Source organism: Pyxicephalus adspersus, chromosome 6, assembly GCF_032062135.1.
Source record: "Pyxicephalus adspersus chromosome 6, UCB_Pads_2.0, whole genome shotgun sequence".
NCBI classification, from domain to species: domain Eukaryota; kingdom Metazoa; phylum Chordata; class Amphibia; order Anura; family Pyxicephalidae; genus Pyxicephalus; species Pyxicephalus adspersus.
This window is the reverse complement of record NC_092863.1, coordinates 3,640,949-3,666,750: the sequence shown is the minus strand read 5'-3', so window position 1 is coordinate 3,666,750 and position 25,802 is coordinate 3,640,949. Positions and strand designations below refer to the sequence as shown.

At 41.0% G+C, this 25,802-nt stretch overlaps 1 protein-coding gene and 1 long non-coding RNA gene across 2 annotated transcripts in view; one reads left to right on the top strand and one right to left on the bottom strand.

Annotated features, from left to right (window-relative positions):
• LOC140332915 (uncharacterized) overlaps positions 1–8,751 on the top strand; it is a 146,684-nt gene extending 137,933 nt beyond the window's left edge. Inside the window, exons 6-7 of the long non-coding RNA XR_011921251.1 lie at positions 3,164–3,647; positions 8,406–8,751. This is a non-coding gene — a long non-coding RNA (uncharacterized lncRNA). The remainder of the gene's footprint in view (positions 1–3,163; positions 3,648–8,405) is intronic.
• Positions 1–25,802, bottom strand: part of TSHZ2 (teashirt zinc finger homeobox 2) — a 285,070-nt gene that overhangs the window by 66,980 nt on the left and 192,288 nt on the right. The window contains exon 11 of the mRNA XM_072414171.1: positions 8,626–8,684. Within this exon, the coding sequence (XP_072270272.1) occupies positions 8,626–8,684 (59 nt within the window). The remainder of the gene's footprint in view (positions 1–8,625; positions 8,685–25,802) is intronic.

The window sequence follows — 25,802 nt, the reverse complement described above, 5'->3', positions numbered from 1 at the left end:
TCCATGGATGTTCTAAACAAGCAGCAGTGCAGCAACAGATAAGTGTGTACATCCTCTATCCGGGCCCTGTCTACACCGAGGAGGGGTTAATGGGCTCGCTTCCCCTGGCCGCCTCTCCTGCCACCACAGTAATAAAATCAGACGCCGGAATCGCCCGGGTGTCATCTCCCCTTCACGCCGGCCCCGCTCCTCACGTCGGTTTGGAAAAGGAACAGTCGGGCTTTTTATCAAGACAATGTAGGAACAAAATTTGACAACGCTACAGAGCTTAGGGGAAGCCTGGCGCATGTTTTATTTCTGCGTTTAGCTGGCGGAGGCAACATCAGATAATACATTTATCTACCTGACAGGCTCTCTCCTGCAGCTGCTATTGTGCTGAGTCAAACACATTTTAACCAAAGCTGGAGGCAGCTGGTAACTATAATTTAATGTCTGTGTATACATCAAGAAACACGGACATGCAATGAGCATTTTCTAACAATACGTATAGGCGGGCTAAAGAACATTATATCTGCAAAATATCCAGGAAAATATATACATACCACAGAGGCTGTGATGACCTGACATGAAAAATATATATAAAACTATTTATATATTGGTGCCCCATTCTAGAGATTCCTTCTCACTTCCTGTTGCATCTACAGGGTGGAAAGTAAAAGAAAAACAATTCAAACCAAAATAAATCCTGCCAATTGTAAGATTTTCCATATCAATTTTCTATTTTAGGTTACTTTGAATGGCAATTAATTTCTGGTGAGGTTCTAACTCCTCACTACCCAATCCAAGAATAAAGAAAAAGAAAAGTTTTGATTTTAGACCAGGGTGGAGACACCAATTCTAATCACTTTATCACCAGGTGATAGTAAAATTGTCCCTTAAGCACCCAAGAGGAAAAGGCCGAAGTGCCCTAACTGAACTGTGAATGACCCCAGTCGTATAGGTTGCAGGTTCTGCCCTTTTTGCACCCCCTAATGCTGAATAATTTATGACATAGACCTTTCTTACCTCCCCCTCGGCCTGGCCATGCAACCCCTGGATGTATTCTGCATCTGATCCTAGCATACTAAATACAAAACCTAACAAATCAATAGGAGAAAAGATATATTTGGCTCTACAAGACACCAAAACCCTAGCTTTGGATGGAGTGACACCTGGCTTGGGTGGAAATTGAACAATCTGATTTTGATGGTTAGTCCTTAGATATATCTATATTAATCAGAATCATACAGGGGGGTGTGAGACCCCCCCATCCTAATATCAATCTCTGTCTGCACAAAGCGTCTCCAATAATCTGAGACCTCCTGACCTACGAAGAGCTAATCAACATGCCGAGCCGGCCGTCAATCGTGTTATCGACAATCTCTCATTTCTTCCAGGATTTATAACGGTGGCGCGGTCACACCTGGCACATACCTGACATCACACCCCCTGACTCATCTCCTGGGGTGACGAGAGCCGCCATCACTCCTGAAACATCGTGTCACCTGTCAAAGCTTCCCGTTCTGTCTTAATGAAGTCACCTTTGTTTGTAAAGCAGTCACAATGAGTAGATTGTCCTGGAGCCGGTGAGAATAACCTATCTATTGCCAGAAGACGGCTCCATTGGTGGAGAGGGACTACAAAAATACAATTTACATATATGTGTTGTAATCTGACTTACCATATACAGTAACTATGTATGAAAAATGTTCCATAAATCTGGAGAACAAATTCTACAGATCAACGCAATATCTACAAATATTGTTCAGATCAACACTCCTTTTAAGTTCTTAAAACCCATCTTTTCAAACTTGGCTACCCATCATCTTCTGTCCCCTAAACCCTTACTACTCACCCAACACTCCATATTCCCCCTCCTATTGTGTGCTGCTTCCCCACCACTTAGATTGTAAGCTCTTTGGGGCACAGTTCTCTCCTTCTTTTGTGTCACTGTCTGTATCTGTCTGTCATTTGCAACCCCTATTTAATGTACAGCGCTGCGTAATATGTAGACACTATATAAATCCTGTTTATTAATAATAATAATTTCATGTGCAGCACCAAATAATTAATACCTCATCGGATGAACCATGCCAGAACTCAGCTTCACTTTGGTACCCTGGGGCACCAGCAATGGCTCAGAGAACCACTCAGAAACACCTAGAAAGAACAATTACTGCAAATCTTTAAGTGACAGGTAGTTCCAAAGTGGCCGGAGTTGCACACAGTTTTGACAAATGATACGAAACTTGTAACATTTCTTTATTTTTACCCAGATTGGAATCCATGGGCTCCCGGTTTATTACACAGGTACCAAGAAGTGTACAAGATTCAGGCTGCAGGAATCTTGATGTGATTTGACCTTCTACAGATAACCCAAATCTTTAAATGACAACGGTTTGGGCTTGTCAGGGGAGGAAAGGAGACCACGGATCACAATACAATGTCTGATGTGATTCAGTGTGGCATTGTGAGTTTGACCTGTAACACAGCAGGTCAGGCACAAGATACGCATCAAACATACCGTGAGTCAAAGACGTTTTTCTTTTCAAAACCCCTCTAAGCTACGAACGACATATCATGAAGAACAGATCATCAAATCTAATCCTTACATTCCTAGTGCCAAGATACAGCAAATCTGTCCTTTTCACCCTTTCACCTGCACTGGGCAATGATAATCAAATATTGTTTTATAATCTTCTCTCTAACCAAATCTCAGATCATTTAAAGATCACCTTCTGATGTTCGGAAGGTTTTAATCAGGTCTGGTCGGTAGTTCCCAGGTAATTTATTTTGTGATGGCCTGGCGATGAAGGATTTCTGTTTAGAGGGCAATATTGATTGCATGTGGAAACATTATTCTGCTATTTACAGGTCTGTAAAGTTCTCAGGAAACAAAACAGATACAAATCATTCACACATTACCATTTATCTGCACATTTGCAGGTGTTATGGTCAATGGAAGCCATACTGAATCTGTGACAGCCAACACAGCCATTGTCCATCAATCCACCATATAATATGTTCAGATATTGTGATATTTATTCTTTGACAGATACTCCTAATGTGCCATAACGATTTAGAGAATACACTGTTCCTATTCTACACACTTATTTTGTTGAAGATAAACTAAGATTATCTTTACAGCCATTGTTGATATTTTTCTCCATTTTTTGTTCCATAGAAACAGGAAATCTCTACAAAGTGATGGAAATCTCCCCTCTATTTCTGTATTGGTGACAACTTAGAATTTGTTAATCCCAAAGAGGGTGAATGCTGCTGAATGAGGACATAGACAACAGTGAGAACCTGATTGATAACATTCACCCCCATGGATGACAGTAATAAATCACCTTCCTGTTGCACCAGCAAGGCAAGGGTGACAACATCTTCTTCTCGGACAGATTTAGAAGAACTCTGAATAGACTGAGGCTATGTACACAGATAAGATAATTGCATTTAGAAATGATCTGTCATGATTCCCAGTGACAACTGAATGAATGAGCACCGTACACACAGCATTGTTCTGTTCAATGGAGAGGGGAGGATGAGTGAGCAGCACCCTGCTGTGTTCTCCTCCATTGAAAAGCACTTTGGCCATTCATTGATCTACCAGGACGGATCACATGTCAGATTTTGGCAAAGACGAGCACCACCTTTCATCTCAGGTAAGAATAATTTGATTTTTCAATCTAACAATCCAGCACTGTTTGTAGCAGGATTTGGGCTGTTCCCCTGGATCTTGATGACAGGAGGATAATACTACCCTATGCACTTCAGAAGATGGGGGAAGTTAGATGTCATATTGATTTTTAACCCCACAGGTGCAGTGGATAAAGCAGGGCACTCTACATTTATGAAGCAAATAGATAGAGGGGTAGGAGTAATGAATAATAATTGCTAAAGGTGGAAGAAACCCCTTAAGTATAATGTAACGCTGAGCTTTACACTACAATGTATAAATTGTTTCTACACATACACAATCAGGGGATGAATAAATGTATCTGTATTGCAAAGAACATATAGCTATGCGTGGGATGTGGTGGGAGGGTTTCTTGGTAAACAGATGTCATAAATGTGTACATAATGTAATAACAACATGATCATATGTGTACACCAATTATACAACATAGGGCTGTATAAGCAGGAATAGTTTAATGTTCCCTAGGCTGCAATATGTGAAATAATGAGAAATAGGAGGGAAAAAAACAAAGAAAATGAATAGTACACAGGATGTCTGCATATGATCCATAGGATTGTGCTGCCGTTGTACTGGGGATGCCAACTTTATCTCTAGATAATCACACAGAAATACAAAACAGTAGATTATGTATGCGGTTCACTTTCTAAGCATTTCCTTCACAATAAAACATCCTATGATAAGAGGTGACAATGTAATAACACACAAAGTCTATACAAACCTTTCCTTTTAGTTTTGTAGAGTTGGGGCTGGTTGACGCACATGTAAATATTCTGCACAAGTCTCCACATTCCTACCATATAAGTGAACTCAGAAGGTAGAATATCATTTCGGAAAGCTTTTTATTTATTGCAATATTTTTGGAGATCCCACAGGTATCAGACATGTCCGTTTCAAGCTAGTCGTTATATTATGCTGTCTTATAAGCAGCGTTGTCAGCCTGATGAGCGAGCCCCTTCATTTAGTCATTGGAATGCTGATCTGACCCGGCAGTCCGTCCAACAAACGCAGTGCAGATGGCAGGCTGACAACATTGCTGCTATTTGCAAGGCGGCATATTAGTATTGTCAGACCACAACAGGAAGTGCTGTTACTGGAAGGATTCCAAGCTAAGAAGCTTTGCAAAAGATTCACAAAAAAAGGATTTGCTTGGGAATGGTGTATGCAGTTAGATATGGTGCCAAATATACTGAATAATACGGTGTACATGGGTGTTATGAAATGAATGGTGACATGCTGCAGTGTACATATACAGTATTTGCATGGTACATTGTATGAATGTAAATCTTTGCTGGGGTTTTCCAGGTGTCCTATTAGAAAGATTTCCCTTTTCTTTCTGTCGTAGTGGCAGCTTATTACACCCTGGATAGAAAGTCAGGGTAAATTTTAATGCAAACTTTCTCAATCTGTTTAATTTTTGTCTCTTTCCTGTAACCCTAACATTGTCCTAATGTACACCACACAAATGCAATGTCCTTGCAGTCCCTGAATGTGCGGTCACCTCGCCATCACTGCCAGCCGGAGATCATTTCACCATCTGTCCAAGCATCTACACTAAGAGATGGCGGTGACAAGCGGCACAGTTAATAAGGTGACAGCTGTAAGTCCTGATCCAGCCAATATGTTTTTGATCATTCATTCCAAGTAATATTGACTTCAAGATGACGCAGTTTGAAATCTCAAAAAAGAAAAAAAAAGCCTGTCTGAAGTGAAATCAGTGTGCGAGGATCCAGCGCTGTCACATAGAGAAGTAATAGGATGATGCAGGCTGATCAAACGTTTCCTGCTTATAGAGACTATGTCAGGAAATGAGAAGCAGTCCTTCCCTGACCCTTGTGCTTTCACCAGTGAATCTGGGTAATCCAGCAAACCTTGGATTGATTTCCTAAAAGTCATTAGCTATTTGTTATTATTGGTATTTCAATCCTGGACCACATCCATTCTAGGTTTGCTGGATCACCCAGCTTCACTGATCAAAATGTATCCTCTCCAGCCTTGGAGAGCTATAATAATTCAGGCCGCTTGTACTAGGACTGGAGCTGGTGAGTTCAGGAGGGACTAATGACACCACGTGGCCCTATAGTCCTATTCCAAGCACAATTCATGGACTTCGGCCTATGAAGAAGATTGATGCATCAGACAAGGAACTCTGTGTAATATTCACCCAAGCCGCTACCATTTCCATTCGGCAGGTGCAGCCTAACCCTTACTTTTTCAGGCCTCTCGGCAGCTAAGCACGATGAACAACCTTCAGAATTATAGCGACAGAATTCGGGACAGCTGTTTCATTAACAACAACACAACGCTAAGCATCGCCGTTAAGTAGATAAAAACATGAAGTTTTACAAGTTGGATGAAGGAACTTTGCATGTGTTCGAGGGAAATTCTCGTACACGGAGAGATGATCGACCATCTGCCAACTTCTGCGAATATTAAGCGCCCCCCGATTCTGTTTGGTTGCCATGAGTTACTGCACCTCCCTGTGCTGTTTTCACATAAGGAACAGCTGACGAATTACAATGTTACCAACTCCGCATGTTTATGTTTACACTTTATAATGTGTATGAAACTGTTTTATTACTGGGCACCAATTACCAAAAATTCAGATGTTGTTTTATCATGAAGTCCAAGTCAGATCCCACTATGCAATCCATGGGATTCCATGATCAAAAAAAGACAAAATGTGCAAAACTAGCTTTACTACTACTGTGAATATCATGACTGGTCCATTGTCTTTGCATGAGACATTTTTTTTAGAGTAAGGAAGGCTTAGAATTTGCATTCAGTGCCCTCTATGCCATCCTTCCAATGCCAGCTGCACCTTTTCATTTCTTCTGTGGGTGCCAATGGGTTAGAAAGTAAAGAAAATCTCTCCAATTACATCAAATTGAGAAATTTTTGGCCTCTCCCTCCAAATCTCTATATAAAAACATTTAAACTTCTACTGGGTACTCCTGTGCCACATAAAATAATTTTAGCTAGATGTACTTTATGGAACCATGTTATAAAACTTGGGAAAAATTCACAAAAAGTTGGAATTCCGGCAATGGAAGAGTATCCTCTACTGATCTTAGTACGACCTTAAAGCTCAGAGAGGATACAGAAAAAACAAAGTTAGCTGGTGTGCTGAGCACAGAGCATTAATTAATTGCACCATCAAGGTGTTTGTCTCGGGAGAGGAGGGATCGCTCAAGGACACGTATCATGTGTTTTGTTTTCATCGGTCCTCTCCTCTCCCAGGATACAACATCCCGGTGGAGCTGCGTTGCTATCGCAGCTGTTCTAACATTAGAAGGGTTTGTCCGAGGTCTGCTACCTGGGGACTGAGACAGACAGGAGAGGCAGCGTGCAGACGGAGAGACGCAGCCGCCGAATTATACAGATCCCTGATACGATAATCACAGCCACCTCTGGAGAAGGGAGAGTTACCTTAAGCTGCTGTCTATCAGTCGGTGACCTTGAATGGCTCTCTATACAGATGTTCTGATTTATATATAAGGAAGTACATCTTTCGTTTTGAAAGAAATAAAAAATTGGACATACATCCCTACCAGGGAGCATTATTTTGGCTAAGCAATGTCCCATAATGCGCCATTATGTATCTTTATGTAATGAATTAAAGATAAAAGAAAACACAGTTCAACCAAAAGACAAAAATAAACGAAATATTGCATCCATGGAACCCTAAACCTGCTCTTCATCCACAGCAAGGCCCAAAGCTTGGTTCCCTCCATCTGGGAAAATTCCAAAAGTCCAACAGGCACTCTCGGTATAAATGAGGGGGGCAGAACTATTAGAAGTTTATATATAATAGAATGAAAATAAGTTTGTGCTTTATATTCAACTCAGAGTAAGGATTGAGGTCACCATTTTATAAGCAAGGCCAGCTAGTATTTCCTGTACTTGCTGAACAAATTTCCTAATCTGAAAAATGGAAACCAATGGAGCTGCCTCCTCTAAGAAAAGATAAAGCACAATATTTTGCAGTTGTGTTGAGAATATTGTTTCGGTCTTTGCCTGTTTTCTTCTACCATCCATGACTTTGTCTTTAAATTTCCTGTTTGTAAGAATAAGTTCAGTCAATGATTCAGCTTCAGCGACATGTCAAATGTATGCGAGACAGAGGGGCAGGCGGGGGCTTCTCCTCTGATATATCCCAGATGGACATTAAGACAAATATTTCCCTCTCTTTACAGTAAGATCAGTCACGCCCCTGGCTATTTATCGCTCCATGTACAGACTAGGCAATAATGATTTATGTTTGGAATATGTTACTTTTAATCCAGAACATGGTCTTGTATCTGTTCAGAGTTTTTTTTTATTTCCATTCGCACGTAACAAGGCCTGAAGCTGCTCCTTCTCTGTAGGCGCTTGCAGTAAATATTAGTGCTGCTAACATATGGAATCAAGGGATAGAAAAAAAAATCTATTTGAAGATGTGACTGATTTCCGGAAACCTTACACAATGCTGGGGAAGGTCTTACGGGGTCAGGAGGGAAGAGGACAATCGACTGCTCCGGATTCCTGGCTGGGCTTCCAGAGGAGCAAAACTTAAATGGGAGGTTATGGTATTGGAGAGAAAAAACATGTGGCTTTGTTGCAGCTGTTGAGGTACAAATCTCAGAATTCAATGCAGGATTGTGGATTCACAAGGTGGGTGTAAAGTAATTTTCCCATCATCTAGTTGGTACAAATAGTTAATACTGGATTTGTATATCTCTTGCAGTGTCTGATAACTTCTAACATGGCTGAAGATGTGAACCAACAACAACATGCTTGAAGTGACAACAAACCCAACAATGGACAAATTATATTCAGATGGATATAACAGTGACCAAACACACCTTGGCTGAACATTGGGGACACCACAGAATGACTTCCATCAAGCTCACATCTTTGCCAGTCTCTTCCAGTTATCATTAGTTTTGGATTCCCGCTACTATTACCTGTTAGTAAAGACTCCAGAAATGGGTTCTCCACTCTACATCCAGCTACATTCTCCAATCTACAATAAATAGCACATGTATTAGATAGAAGACCTTCAATGGCCTTTAATAAAGCTGATAAAGACATCAATGTGTTATTCAATTCACTTTGATCCACCTAGAAAATCAGTTTGGCTATACTGATCCTTTGAAGGTGGAGTAGGGACCTGACAGAAATATAATAAAGGATAAAAATCAGAAAACTATACCTATACTAAAACTTATGTTTGGTGATTCAGAACAACATATAACCCTGACTTTCCTGTTATGATTTCAGTACCTCCTTATGCCAGGTGAGAGAGCATGATGAAAGAAATGGTGCGGAGGAAAGAAAAAACTTCTGTGCTAAACTTAGCTTGGTTTCTAGGTGCTCTTTATTTTTTAGTGCAGGTTAGACCCCAACATCTGGCTTGTTACCTAATCTCACATAATTTCTGCATTTCATACCTTGCAAAGTGTTAATATCCCTGACACTGCCAATATTTGTGGCCCCACAAAGCCACCGATAACAGCAGACGATTGTGTCAGTTGGTGTTTTGTATATACATTGGGTTGCAACTGCTTGGATACTTGGATATGTATTCCTCAGTAAATCTCTCCATGTCTGCTAGTATTGCCTGACTCAGGTGCAAGGTTTCAATGAATTCCTATGTATCGGCTTTGGAACACTTCATAGAATTTTAAATAACTAAATTATCCATCACACGACCGAGAACGGACGCTAAATGGCAAAGTAACAGCATAGCGGGATCTCGCCGCTTCTCCTGTGTTCCTCTAACATCTGTCTCTCTGCACCCGAGCCCAGCGTGTTCTTTGCAAACAAGATGTACATCTCAGCGAGCTCTCCAATAACGCCACAATAAATATGTTAGTGAATTTCTGCTGGAATCGGGAAAATAATTCCTTTCCCAGGAGGCCAAATTCAGCCTACATGAAAATCCTCTCCAGATCCACTTGTACAATCTACTCCAGCCGGAAACAAAGTATACACTTCCCCAGCCAAATGGAATAAAAATGGTTTAGTAGGATCTGATTCTTCACCAACTTGCTGAAGGATGATTCTGAATTAAAACATAATTTTTAATTTATACAATTGCTAAAAGCTTGTGCAAGTGTCAGGATTTTAACAGAAATAAAGACGCTGGAAATAAAGATATAGCAAAACGGATAGGTTAGTTGGTTACTTTTTAAAGCTGAAATGCGGGAAAACTATTTAACAAGAAATAGAAACCTGCCAAAGGATTTGAAATCTGTCGATCTAGTCCTGAGATTTACACAGCATAGCACTGTCTGGCAAAATAAGAGACTTGAGTTTCATCTGCTGCAGTAATTTTCACTTATAGGTCTGGTCCCTCCCCAAGATTGTGATTTGACTGAGAAAGGAGAAGCAGCCGATTGATGAGGTCATCTCTATGTGACTCTGTTCGCCTTTCCTATATTATTAAATACAAACCTAAATGTATTATTTGGGCAGAGTTAGACCTGCTTCAGAATCCAGCATTCCTGCGTGGCCCCCCAGAGCGGGCACTTTGCCAGCCACTTGGTTATTAGCATTGTTCCTAAAGAATCAGCGTCTGCAAATTTAACAGATGGCAGCAATAGTACCGCTCACCGCTGCCCCCATTCATTCTCTATGGAGCTGCAGCAGGGAGATGCTACCCCGAGAGACAGTGGTTCTCTGGTATGTGGAAGCGGTAACCTCACCGCCATTGTGAAGTCAGCCTTACTTTATATAACACATAACAAAATAAACACAAATATATTCTACTGCACAGTAGTGAAAATGTTTACATGATACAACCTGTGTTTGTTGTTTATTGGTCCTTCCATAAAATGTTTTTATTCTGGAAAGTCCCTGGAACTATCCAGGATGGGTTTGAGTTGATTAATAATGTTTTCTTACATTGCAATCCTTATATAAAGTTCAGTGTTTTCCCCAGACCCTTTTAGCTGGGCGCACCACCCGGCACTTTTCGGCAACCACCCGGCTGTTTTTGGGTGGTTACTGATGAGTTGGGTCACAATTCAGGGGCTTCCAACCGCCTAGATATTCTTACCACCCAGCTTACAAAAATTTCTGGGTTGAGCACTGAAGTTTGTATGGTTTCAGCATTGTACATTCTGCTCATATTATAAATAGTGACCACAGTATTGCTAACGTATATATACCAAAAAAACCATAAGAATATTATTTTCCCCATCTACCTGGGAGGTAATAGAAGACATAAGCCGATTACCAACTTTTCGGCACAAGCCTCAGCACATCCGTCAGAATATAGCGTTTTATATACAGTCACGCCCATGCTCAGCACATCAATGTTCACTTTAATTGTGGATTTGGAAGCTGCTTAGAGTAAATAAAAAACTCATTAAATGAGATGTGAAAATGATTGAAGGAGGTGGTGTTATTCACGCTGTGTTCATGTTCACCATGTGACACACCCTTCATAATGGCTTCTATTAGAGTAAATCTGCTTTAATACGGGATGACAGAGATCAAACATGACTGAGTGTCAGGTGGGTCTCTGTCAAAGCTTCCTCACTGTAAAGTCAGAATAAAACTTCATTGGCTATTAATGGTGAGCAGGAATTGTGGATAAATAGCGGCACAAAACTTTCCATACTTGCAGAATAAAATGAAGCCTGTGTTTTGTCAGTCCATGGTGGTCATCTTGGCCTTTCCAGGGAATAAATGATGTTGTTGATGTCGATCACACGTTAGATTCTTGGTCCTGTATATAGGCAACCTGCCCCCCCGGATATTTTTTTTGAAGCAGTCATAGACTGCACATCTCTACCTGAAGAAGGTCAGAAGAAGGTCAATCTGCCTTTGGTATGTAGAAGTAAAGTACAAGTGGTATGTAGAAATAAAGTTTACACAGGTTGTACAGGTAGAGTTAAGGACATCTGATGACTCCTAGATACGAACGGGGCTTCCCTGCTTACTCGTGTGCAAGACGGAGGCTTGATGGGGCGGAGGGTGGGGTGCAGTTTGCATGACTTGCAGAAAAAATCTTTTGCTAAAGACAGCTGAGGTTGTGGTTGATCTTAAGACTGATCTGTTCTGCAACCTCTAAAACCCAAGACAAACTCTGCAGTTGTTTCTTTTTGCATATCAAAGCACAGCTTGCTCCAGAAGTTAATAAATGTCTAGGCCACCAAAAATTTTTTTTTTGGCTTTGTTTGTGATTAACTCACAGTGAGGATTTTATACATTACCTGACACTATGCTGCCTAATATTAGGTTGAGACAAACATCTGTCCTGATTGCATTTAATAAAATAATGTACCTGGTCCCACTTACATACAAATTCAACTTAAGAACAAAACTACAGTCCCTATCTCCTATGTAACCTGGGGACTACCTGTAGTCTGCACCTCCACTGGAGACCATTCCAAAGAAAGATAATGATAACTAGCCTTTTATTTAGGTGCGGATCAATCTGTCTGGATTTTTGCATTACCAACTGGCCTCTACCTGAACTTTTCTACTGTCTTAGCATTCCAGACATGAGTCAATCAGGTGTCCACCCATCTATCTTTCCTCTGAAGTCACAAGGGGAAATGCAAGGCAGAAGTTCTACACAAGGTGCTGTGGGTTGGAGATCAGAGGTCACCTGTGGTCACCAAGGAGGGTTCTAGTTGGAATTAGGATGACCTGACCAGGTCTGAAAAGCAAGTCATGCATGTAAGAATCAGTGCAGGTAAATTGTTTACTAATATTGTGACACAGTACTACTGCTAAGAAATGAATCCAATTCAAACCAGAAAGTTTGTGATGGATACATGTATGTAACTTTATTAGCTCAGGATAGCTTTCTGAAAGGCAACCATGTCTGGGCAATGTGTTTTAGGAGGGCCAGCTAAAAGGGGCAAGAAGGTGAAAATTTAGTATAGCTGGGAGACAAGTAGAAAGCATTGTTACCCCTGTGCCTGATCTGGTGCTGGCAAGGTTCAGATAGCATCAAATGCCCCCTTCCATGTTACTCATTTTTTTTATAGTGTTCCTTCTGCTGACCGGGCTTTGAAGCCTGCAGGAATTGTCCCAAGCTAATTATCTAGGATATCCATTACAGGCGCAGTGTATGAGTGTGAAAGCCAGCCCTGCACACACTGTACACAATATTAATAACTAGGACGCGTGCCAGAGTCAGGGTGTGTCCCCAGACAGACAACCAGCTTCTCCCAAGAAGTTACACAAGTCACCTACAGTTCATTTAGGCCGGACAAGATGCTATGACTGACCCTGAACCGGATTGACCGGGGTGGCATGGTATCCGCCTGTGTACACACTGCACATGGCACTATGACCCTGCTTGTACAGATGCAGATACAACACACAACAAGCCATTTAAGCAGGAATTCTTGGCACTGCTTCTTAATCCTCCTGCAATTATACCCAGCCTTGTTTGCTCTACAAACTTATTACATTGTAGCAATGTTTAAGCATGGAGTTCAGAGACCAGGTTATGCACAAATGTGTATTGGCTGGGTGATAGATGGATACGGAGGCTGCACAGGAATTCAGGAAAACATACATTCCGCAGGCCGAGGGGAGGGCGCGCAGCCTATTATTCTGCAGATTGTTAGATCATATTCGCTGTATACTGTCCTAAGTACATGATAAATGATCGCGGCTATAATAAATGCATTGCACACATACCTACATCAACTGCCGCCACAAACACATTACAAGGCAGTGATATCATTGCTCCAGTCACATGGAAGAGGCCAAGATCATCATCTCAGGACACATCCCACCCCAATCCAGGCTGAACAGAGAAAGTCGGATATGGAAGCCTCCATCACACACCAAGGTTTGAGGCTCAGTAATCGTCTCTGGAAACAATCATCAGTGTTAGATATTACAAACAATACAATATACACAACCTGCCCTGTCCTATGGAGGAGTAGGGAGCACCGAGCTGGCTCGGGATAGGATGCCCAATAGGCCCATCTAGGTGTGATGGTCAGCTGCCCACTTTATACCGCACATAGTAGACATCAATCCACAACACAACAATGAAGTAATTAAAATGCTATTAAAACATTAAACAAAAAAATACAATAAAAATAGTCACCAGGATACCAGGAGTGTTAAACAATGATGGGTACTCAAAGGAAAGGTTAAAATCCCATGGTTGACCCATGATAATTCTGTGTGTCACATCAAAAGGGCCCCACTGTCCCCCTGTCATCTGACTGCCTGTGTTCTTCAGCAAGAGGACTGGGCACTTTCCTCCTTACATCACTTTTGTATCGCTCCCTATTCACCCTATAGATCCAAGGACTCGTCCTAGATATCTTTAGCTATCACACGTATACTTACAACATGCAACTTGCCATACACATGAAACCCAATTATCTCAATGCAATATTAACCTAAATACTTATAGAAATAAATAAACGCCAAGAGAACCTATCAGAAAATCTCAATTCTTGTCTGGGCGGTTTATGATCAATGATGTTTTTAGATAGTCAGGGAAGGGTTATGCACAGTGCATGTTGCAAAAATTTCCATTCACTGTTTGTTCCAGGCATGCAACAGGAAGTCAGAGAAATTACCCCAAAGTGAGGGAAAAATGAGTCTGTTTTGGGGAGATGCACTGAATGTGTATTTTAATCACATTGTGACATAAACCTGCATTTGCCACAGATGAATCTGCCCATTTATACACCCCATGCATGAGTCTTAGCTTCCAATCTATGGAAGATGATGAATATTCTTCCTGGAAGTATCATTGGGGGTCATACATCCGGCCCATGTCCACACGTCGGTGACACTCATACCTGCAGGTACTTTAACCCGTCACATAATAGCACAAGGCTACGTAAATACAATGTGGCCGACACATTTGGTGCTGCAATTTCCTGCTTTATAAGCTGCTATTTAAAATCTGTAACTACAGAACACTGTAGACAAGCTGAAGATGAGAAATCCATCTGACATACATGTGTATTACCATATTTATAGAACCCCTTCACACAGAATAATCTTCTCTACAAATATTTTTATACGAGAGCAATATCTGCCAATGGAACGCATTAACATGGCTAATTATTCCGGAAACTTTCCCTTTATAAGACTTTAGTATTTTTTTTTTCTAATTCAACGAGCCAAATTTTCGAAAAAATAAACTTCCCCATTAAACTGGCCTTTGGGGGGAAAGGGGGAACTCTCAGCCAAAACACTACATGCAATTTCCAGGGTCTCTTGAGCGCAGTAAAAATATTTGCCGGTAGGAAACGCTCCGCACTAAAGAGAAAGAAAAAAAAACTATTCTTTTTCATTAAAACCGATCCTATTTAGAAAAATAGAAACAGATTTTTTTTCCTGCACACTATTAAATTTAGCTCCACGCAATTACCATTGTACAGAAAGCGCAGGTAATTAAGTGACATGTGAGTGGTTAACCCATCGTGTGCACACTCCTTATACATAACCAACCGATGCACAGAAACAGGAAAAGAAAAGGTTTACAGGAAAATATATTAAAAAATCTCTGTAAAAAAACACTTTGAATAATTAAATGTTTAAATTGCATTTATCTATATTTTATTGATACGTGCATCGCATTTTTCACCAATACAATTCATTCCTTTGTCATAGCCTGTTGTCTGTATACACAGTCAGTTATTTTTATATTGTACCAGGAGGTATATAAAAGGTGGCTACTGATGACCTCTCCTGAACACGCTGGTTGGAAAGTTGACACTCTAGGCCTGTGTTTCTCAACCAGGGTTCCTTTAGCAATGAGCAGTTTGTGCTTCTCAAGTCAGTTACCATTGACACAAATGATAATTTTGGCTATCTGTAAGGGTGACATTCTTTTCAATGTCTAGCAATGTAAGAAGAATTATTCCCACTAACACTATATACTCTGAGCTGTGTATATAGTAATTATAGAAGGGGTTCCCTGAAGACCTGAAAGTTATTCCAAGGGTCCCCCATGTTAAAAGGTCATGAAACACGGCTCTAGGGACTAACGTACATTAGCAGATCCTGAGCCAATTTTGTGCCCGATGGACCACTCCGATCAATATTCCCAGAACAGTAATCAGATTCACAATAAGTCAGAAGTGTTCACCCTTTGGTGTCACCAAGCATGAAGATCAGGAGATCTGACGAGTTGCATGCTTGATACAGACCAGTGACTCCAGGAAGACATAAAACATTTTTACAAGGTGGTCATTAATCCCCTGCACCATCAGACGGGAGTTTGTCCTAGTTCTTTTGTACACCCCCCCCCCCCCTCCATCTATCCATTCTGTATCATTGAATGTGGTAATACCCGACCATCCTAAAGCATTTTTGGGACATTTCTAAAATGGCCAAGATGAGGAAGTGAGTGACACGGCATCCGAGAAAAGCTGGAGAGTTTCTGCACATTACCAGAATCGTACAAGTTATTCTAAAAAGTGTGGGTGGGGGATTATGGCAGAGAGGGTTAAAAGTTGAGTTTTACTTGAACTGGCTGCAATGTAATAACCTCAACAAATATCTGTCGGGTTATTATCTGGAAAGTTATTAACTGATGATACCAAAACAGATGTGGTCTGGGGATGAATCATCCTGACCAACTAATCCTTTGTGTCTATCCGAAATCACGCAGTTTACAGTATCACACAGCAGAGTTGCAGAAAGACGATCAATGGTATGAGATATTCATTTCTGAAGGATTGATATGTGTGTGTGGCCACCTTATTAAGAGGAGATGACGGGTCATTGTGTATATAGGACAGAAAACCATGATGGGATTTGTGGTTCCACAGCAGAATGCAGGTGTCTCCATTCTGATTTTTGGGCTTTTCATCATTAATATCCCACTTAAGAATGCTCTTATATGTCATGGATCTGATTACTGACACCAGGCCTGATCCAGGTGGAGCAGCTCGTAAAACCTTTATATTAGCTGTGGTCACGGAATGCTGGAAATATTGATAATAACGTATCTTTATAAAAGGAGGCACACAGACAAAGAATACAATTATTTCACAATGACAAAGAGAAGTGACACCTTGTACACCCTCACCTGACACCGTCAGTTAAAAGATATGAACGGGTCAATTCAACAATGATACAGAACATGGGGTAGCCAACAATTGCCAGGGCAGAATGTATTCACCTAAAACCCTTTATATCTGGACAGACGCAGATCCAAAATCAGAACTCCCAAAACAAGCAATGAGTGATAGCACATTCATAGGTTATTTTTTAATAAACCCTCCACCTTTACCAGCTATGTATCCTCAGCCATTGATAGGGATATAGGCAGCAGAAAGTTACAATTGCCTCTTGGGAGTGGATTTTATATTGCAAACAAGCAGAAGTGGCCATACACATAAACCAATCCCTCTGCATCCTCCTGTTCTTATCGTCACCCAGTTGCTAATTATCTTTGGATCCGCACCTTTCTCTGCACGTTTTTACAAGAATTACCAAAAATTTGGTGTTTTCGTGCGCTGCCATTGAAGTATTTGCTGTGACAAATGATGATGCATGGAAAACAGACAACGCAGATTAACACAGTGCACAGATATAAGCCAGATCCATGGAAAACAAAAGCTGTGCACATGTGTTGACGTGCCATCAAACACATACATGAGCACTTAAAGAGACCCTGTCCTGCAAGTAAAAAGTATTTCCTTGCCAATAAAGGTTTACATGGCAGGGAGTCCCTATATTGCGGACGCTCGTCTATTATAATCATAGCTCTTGTACCTGTTGGCTTATTTGCAGCTACAACTAACCCAAACAAAGAGAGAACCCCTTTCCCCTGCCAGGCAGATGTGCAGACGGAGTAGAGGTTCTCCCCGCAGCGGTTTCCAGAGAGAACTTGGCTGCGGCTTGATCCTACACATTCCAGGGAATAAACATAGATTAGAAGCGTTGTTTACAGACATATCCCTGGATTGTTTAACAATAGGGAGGTGCAGCTCTCGCTGTGTTTTTATCTTATCCTCTGTCCACGGTTCAGTGTAATCTGCAGAATCTACACATTATCCTGGCTTGTAGCATCCTCGGTTGTATTTGGTAACCCCGGGGGGACCGGCCTGCGCCGGCCAGGACAAGTTAAACGGTTAAAGGAAGTGCGGCGTGACAGCTGAAGTTCACTCGCAGGTTTCAGCTTGTCTCCTGAAGACTGAACCCTGGGATACACTTCACAGAGGAAGTCTTCAATTCCCTGATCAATTTAACAGGTAACTGAGCAAACAGTGAGAGAAAAACAATTATTTCCCTCTACGTGACCTATAAAAATCTGACATCTGATAAGAGATCCAAAATATAACACCGACTTCCAGACTTTATTTCTCAACACAGTGCAGATAATGAGAGAATTTTGTGAGAATCTTTCAAGGAATTTCAAATATTTGGTTCATTTGCATGGTTTGCACCTATCTCAGGTTTATATTACTGTCCCCCGCTGCTGCTGGGACTCCCCTTTATCTAGGATGTCAGGAAACCTCTCCAAAGGGTCACCGGCAATAATAAATTCTGATGGATTTAGTGGAGGGGAATGATTTAGAACCAGCACTGGAGTTTTATGGGTGGTAAGAGGCCCTGTTACTCCACTGAGGGCCTCCATGGAATAATGTGAGAGGTAACCGGAGTACCCGGAGGAAACCCACGCAGACACGGGGAGAACCTGCAAACTCCTGGCCTAGATTCGAACCTGGGACCCAGCGCTGCAAAGGACGGAGTGCTAACCTCTGAGCCACCAAGCACCCAATCTAGGCCAGGAGTTTGCAGGTTTTCCCCATGTTTGTGTGGGTTTCCTCCGGGTACTCCGGTTTCCTCTCACATTCCAAAAACATGCAGTTCGGGTAATTGTCTGCCTCTATATTGACCTTAGACTGTGGTAATGACATATGACTATGGTAAGGACATTAGATTGTGAGCTCCTTGGACAGTTAGTGACATGACTATGGACTTTGTACAGTGCTGCATATTATGTCAGCGCTATATAAATACAGTGCAATAATAATAATAATTAAATTGTCCTGCTGATAAGATTACACTTGCCAATGTGTAAGGGGTCAAACCAGTGCTGGAGTTTGACCTTTTTTGGCTACAGGTCAAATGCATCTAAATAATAAATGCAGCAACCTAAGAAACAGAGCGCAACTTCTGAACTGCCATGGGTACTGCTCAATTCTGATTTCTCCTGCATGTTATGGCAGCAAACAACACCCACTGACATGTCCTTATGTACATTTGCAGCTAAATACTTCTGAAAGTGTTATATAGGGATGATGATGATATAGGATGATGTTCACATCTGAGGTGCACCGATCTTTTGCTGAAATTAGTTCCTGAAAGTTATAATCCATCCACTGTTTCATGTGAGATTGACATTGCAGCAGGCTGGAGTATTTGAGGTCTCCAGCCGTGTCACTTTGTGGTCATCATTTGACAGGACGGCTCAGATGGAGCTGAAGTGTAATGGGTGACATTTTTGTAACAAATATTGATACCATATGTCTCCAAAATCTTGTTCTTCTCCTGTAACATAAAATGTATAAAAGGCAAAGAAAAAAAGCTTGATATGATGCTGTGTATTGGACATTTTGCAATAGTTGGTGTTCAGGTGCCAGGAGCGGTAAAAGCCAGGTGTTGCCCACAGGTACCTCAATGGGTATCACTGGCTATAGAGACCAAATAACATTTATTTATAGAGAGAGGAAAACACATCTGACCAGATATTCACTGTATTACTTTGTGTATTCCCTGCTATTCTCCAATAATGAAGAACTTAAATATTAAAAACTATTTTTACTTTAATTGTATTTCTGTATGAATGGTCCCAGAATGAGATCTGATCTTTATTGAGGTCTTTATGGTATCACCAGCCCGGAATCTCTTCTGATTGGGCCCTGTTTGGCCTCACCAGCAATACAAATACAATGCAGCACCGCAGCTCCAACACCGGACCGCACTGAACTCTTTTCTCTCCCAGCGGTACAATGGACACATAATAATAATTCCTCAGAAATGATGGAGAAAACTCACAACCATTCTGCAAATAACTACAACTCCTCACCAGGTAATAGACAAGCGGATCTGTGCAGGTTTCCTACTTTGAGGTTTTTTTCAACAAGACAAATAAATCCGGATATTTTAGTATAGTATATTACTACATATTATAAGGAAGAATGAAATCACCGCATGGTGTGCATACATAAGCAGTTAGGAAACAAATGAGAGCACATCTGTACTCTTGCACATCTGTTTATTGGACACTGTAGTCAGCTGCTTCTCCTTTACCGTCCAGTCACCAGCTGGGGGAGGGACCAGACCCGTTAGTACCACAGAACTGCAGCAGAGAAAAATCAGGTCTACAATGGTGGCAGAGCGCTGAACATCTAACAATTAGATTGGCAGAAATACAAATCACTTATGGTCATTACATGGGTTTATTTTGATGTTTATCTGGTTTTAAGGTTAAAGAAAATATTTCTACAAAGATTTTAGTCTTTTTCGGTGCCAATGTTCTTTTTTTTTTTTTTGGCATCTTTAGAAATTTGCTGCAGTCCTTAGTCATGCAGCTCAATAAAAAATAATAAAAACGAAGCAAACGAGGGAGCAGTTGGCAACAGAAACCAGATCTTTTGCTTTATCTTTTTGGGAATAAAAGCAAAATCCTGATTGGTTACAATTTGAAAGATTTCCGTGCTCAGTACTTTTATACAACGATGACTCCAAATCCCATTTTACTTTCTATAAATAGAGGACGGTGCTGCTCTGACGGATGGGCACTGCTGCAGCTGACCAATGCCAACATACATACATACATTCACATGAATATACACGCATAGGACGGCCACACATGCTGTGTGAATTGCATGGCGTGTAGTCCCCCCCCCACTCCTCCTCGCTTGTTCTAAATTGTTACTTTCTGATACTCTATTTCTGTCATAAATCTGATCTCATCTAAACACACAGTTCTGCGCCCATCAATTCCTTCATGTGGAAAATTTAAAACTGATTCTAAACACCAAGGTTACACTGCAAACAAACTCAGCATAAATTAATAGGAACTCGTGAAAGTGGCGGAGGAAAAGCTATTAGCAGCGGCAGCTCAAGTTATTTTTGAGCTCAGAAATATATCTTTTTCACATCCTTTATTTAAAGGTTTTTTTTTCTCCCTCTCCTCATTCTGCCGCATTTGGTTCCTGTGTGATGCCAGCGTAAAACTGCTGGGCTCCTTTCCAACCTAGGAAACAATCCTTCACTATATACTCTCAAAAATAAGGCTTCGTACCATGATTGTTTAAACGCTACGCCGAGAGATCGCCCTCAATCATGGTGCCAATTATTGGAGAGGGTCGCTCGTGAGATCGGCGGACGGGCGGCTGGAATCGGGAATGGTGTGCAGACATTACAAATATATATAATATACACACACACACACACACATATACCAATACACACACACATACATTTACATTCTAATTATATTCACAATTAAGCATAACCAGCTCCCATGCATTGCATACATCAAAGGCACTGAGCTTGCAGGAAATATCATTAGAAGTCTTTAACACAGAAGTGCACTTAATAATACGTTCATAAATAAAACATTGCTGGAGAAGGGGAATAGGCAAGGCCTGTGTTATGCTTTATTATTGGAATATACTCATTAAAAGTTGAAAAAAAAAAAACGTTAATTTTTTTTTCTCAACGTTTACATATTAGAATTAACATTTTCTTTGCATGCACACAAACCTCGTACCATTCATGTACAATCTCTCACATTATTTTCTCAGTGACGAGGATTATACTGACACTTATGTTAAATGTCAAAGATTCCTTACTCTGCGTATGAAGAGACGTTGACTTATTTTTTTTGTACACTCAGTACAGGGTGATCTGTAGGCTCCTCGTTACATTAATTGCAACCTATCTGTAGCACTAAATCGTGCTGGAGGCGGATGACCATCATGGAAGGTGACCCCTCGGGCAGCGCTCAGGTGTTAGCGCTAACCCTTTTCTGCAGATATAGAATGCCCCGCAGTCAGTCCAGGCCAGGCAGGAAGGTTTAATACTCCTAATTGCCCCAGGAAATTGCATAGATTTGTATGAGGATGGCTCTCACACTGCAGAGGCTCAGGAGGACAGTTAGGGATCCATCACTTACTAATCCATCGTTAAATGGCCTTTCTCCTTTTCATAATCTTACTAACAGGGTTAATACTCAGCTCTTGATACCAAAGATGAAAAAAGAAAATCAATAGATGACTTAAAACAAATTTGCTTTTGAGCTGTCGGATTCAATCACTGGTCAGAGTGAAGCGATTTGGCTCCTTGACTTATGATGATAATCTAGGAGGGAACTGGTTATCTGGAGCTGGGGAATAGAGACTCGGGTGACCTCGCAGAGTGCAGGCATATAAAGCGACCTCATGGCCGGAGTAATAAGGCAAATGGGGGTCTGCAGCCCCGGCAATGACGAGAGAATACCGGGACCCTGTGACGGTGGCTCTGGCTTCTCACAGACTGCCTGGCCTCTTGTATTAACATCTTGCACAGAAATGAGCTTGCATCCGGGGCAAAACAGTTCAAGCCAACTTGACTCTGTTCCAGACATGAAGCATAGGAGCTGTCGGAGAGTGTAAACACTCACAAAGTTGTCCTTCGGCCTTCTGTACCCAATCCCTCACAAGGGCCTATAGTGCACAGACACTAATCCCTTCACAATTAACACGACTGATCAGAAACATAACAGGATATAGCAAAATCCATTTGACATTTATATATTCTTCAAGCACGGCCAGCAACACGTTAAAACAATTCATGCGAACGTTGCAATGCTTAAGTGGTGTAAATCAAGCCATCACAATATTGTAACAGATGAAAGAGCGATATTACAATCTAACCCCAATGTGAGGGTGGTCCAGCTAAACCAACAGTCAATAAAGAGACGTGAACTCACGCTGACCTCTGCAGAAAAGGCGGAAAAAAGCAGAACGCTGGCTGTGATTTGTTTTGTCATACAAGATAGCAATCTAATTACTTTATATTGAAGATTAATAAATCACGTATTACGCAGCTCTTCTCCAATCACAATCAGTCCCTGCCCAAGAGGAGCCTGCGGTCTATGGTCCCCCATACAGTCATAAAAAACGGGGAGAGGAAAGTCATAGAAATCTGGAGAAAACATACAAACTCCAAGTAAACCTTATCTGGCAGAAATGTAAGCAGGATCCCAGGGCAGAGATTGTAAAATATATCTTTTATTTTTAACACTTAAATACGCAATGATACAAAACAAAATAATTTTATAACAAAATTTAAAGTAATTCTTCACCATGAAATCCACATCATCCTAAATACATCATAGAACCTCTGCCTCCAAAGTCCGGGTTACCGGTTCCATAAGGTTCCATATTTCTGAACTAAAGGCCTGTAAAACTCTAATATCCAGCACATAGACTATAGCAATTTTTTTGCAGCTCTTTTCTCTGATAAACAATCTGTAGACAAGATGTGTGCACGTCAAACAAGATGGACTTGTGGGAGTTTCAATTAGTGAGCCGGATAATGAAGCCGTACACTTCCTGCAATGCCCAACAGGCTCGGCAATAGGCATCTTGGATAGAAATACTCGGTGCCAATCAGGCCCAGCCACAAACAGAAAATGCACTTGTGCTGAAGAAGGCTCTTGCCTAGGGGCACATTAAATTGTGGGAAGGTGGGGGTCTTGCTTACAGACAGAATAAAATGCCGTCATAGACTATAAACATTTCCTGACTTCTTTGATATGTCTGTGTTACTGGGACAGACCATGACCCCTTCGCTTTTATTACACAGCATTCCAAAATAAAATCCATGTACAGAGGGGGTGTTAGATAATTTGGGATCATTGCGATAAAATAAGTAAGGAAGGGACACTGTGAATTGTACAAATCATTAATAAAGTTTAATTTTGCCCTTTTATAATAACGGGGCAATCAGCAGAATCCTTGGCTGGGAATTTGTAGAAATTGTGCCATGGTTAATTTCAATTAGGAAATGTTATATTCTGAGGGATGCACACAAGCTGCACATTGTGTAGTATTTATTACACACACATATACATTGATACCTGGCCTTGCTATTGGCCTCGTATTTTGCATTAGTCTTGTAAATGAACTGAATATACATGTATAATTGATACCTTTCCTTTGCCGCACTTTATAAAATCGTCAGGCCCTGTCTCTATCAGCTGACAGAAATGCATTAAGGCCCTCGGCTTGTGACTGCGCGCAGCAATATACGGCACCTTAACGAACACTTCCTAATTATGATGTGTCTGCTGGTAAACGCCATACCATCACTTTACATCAGGAACATATTGCAGGTAGCTGCAAACGCTTAATTATCTTGCTGTTCACCCACCGATGCCATGCGCCTAGGACAACAAACATCAAACCCCGTGGGGTGCCTGGCGGGTGGGGTGGGGGTGTTCAACTCAGACAGAAGCCGGTGGCAGTCGGTGGGTTAATATGTAACTTACTCCCCCCCCAGACATGAAGTTGTCCCCCTTTTTTATTTCCACTCCTGAAAGTAGCTCATAAAATATTCACAGCATGAGCGCTGTGATTTTAGCGGTGTGGTGTTTGCATCAATTTATTTCAGTGGAATCAAACTAGCCCACTGCGTGAATATATTTGCATGCGTTTGTGTAATCCTCAAATTATAGGCTTCGGGTCGTCTCTACGTCACTGCAAACAGGGATCGTTCAGGCTTTTGAAAGGTAGCAGCTGTAACATTGTTTTGTGATGAAAAAAAAATGATTTTAAATTATTACACTTTAAACACTTCGTTCAAAAAACTTGAAATGATTTAAATAACTAAAAAAAAAAAAAAGGAACGGCAACGAGGACAAACAATTGAAATACACTCAGAACGTTAGGACGTATTTTCTCTCCGCAATTCTAATTACAACCACAAAATCTAATTATGGGGTAGCCCCGGCATTTTCATAGCAACATTAAGTCGACATATACTGTTCCACCACAGACCTTCGCCGAGCGTCAATATACTCCATGCCTTACGTGTAAAACCTTTAAATTACTCATTAATCAAATTGTAAGCTTCACCACGTCCCACAACTATGAGAACCAAACACGCAATTTAATTTGTAACCAACTTAATGACTTTGGTGTCCATTTACCCGTCTTAGGGTTGTTTTGTGTTCATATAGAACAGGGAATTATAAAATCAGCTCAACATTTACAATCCCAAACTTTCTCAAACACAAAATAAAAATAGGAAAATATTCAGATAATAAAGGAGAAATAGGAAGCAACCATGTAATGTTGTTTGGATAATCGTCTGTTGGCTGTGTTTGTTTTTTGACGTGTTTGTGTACTTACTGGCTTTGCTGTGTAACTAAATAATCCAATATATGCTCTCAATAAAGTCGATAGAAAGCGTCCTATTTAAATACTGCACCGTGCTCACAAAACAGATTGATGGGAACGCAGGGTGTCAGGCGTAAAGCGATGAGCAAAGTGCAAAAGATATCTAAATATTCACACACACAAAAAAAGCAAGTTTATAAATGGCTGGGGAGGACACAAATTTACAACAGAGGCATTGGGCTGTATACCTGACACGGCCTGTCCCATTATCCTGAGAGGATAAGCCACCAAACCGTAAAACACAGCCTTTGTTGCACCATTAATGACTCGGCCATGTTTCCTTGAGCCTGCTAATTAAAACCGCCTTGCTCAGGGTTTGTGAACCAAAGCAGAAAAAAGTAAATACCAGTAAAGGCCACACTTCACTCTCTTTCCGATCTCCACCTAAGTTCAGCTGACACCCGTAAACTTTATCAACTATTTAACAAGCAACAAAGCATCTTAGAATTAAAAAAAAAAATCTATGTAGAAATATCATCCGGTGAATGTGACATAGATAAAAAGTTACACCAGAATTAAAACTTGCACTACTCCGGCCTGGAGAAGACACAGAACTCCGGCATGAATTAAGTACGTGTATACGATACAGCTTTTTATTCTTTTTTATTTCAATATAGTACAGGCCTTAGGCTGGCACAGACAGGGTATCAGCTGGCACAGAAGAGGTTACAAAAAGTGCCATGAAAGAAATGACAATGTTGGTTTTCACTCTTTCTGGAGGAAACACAGAC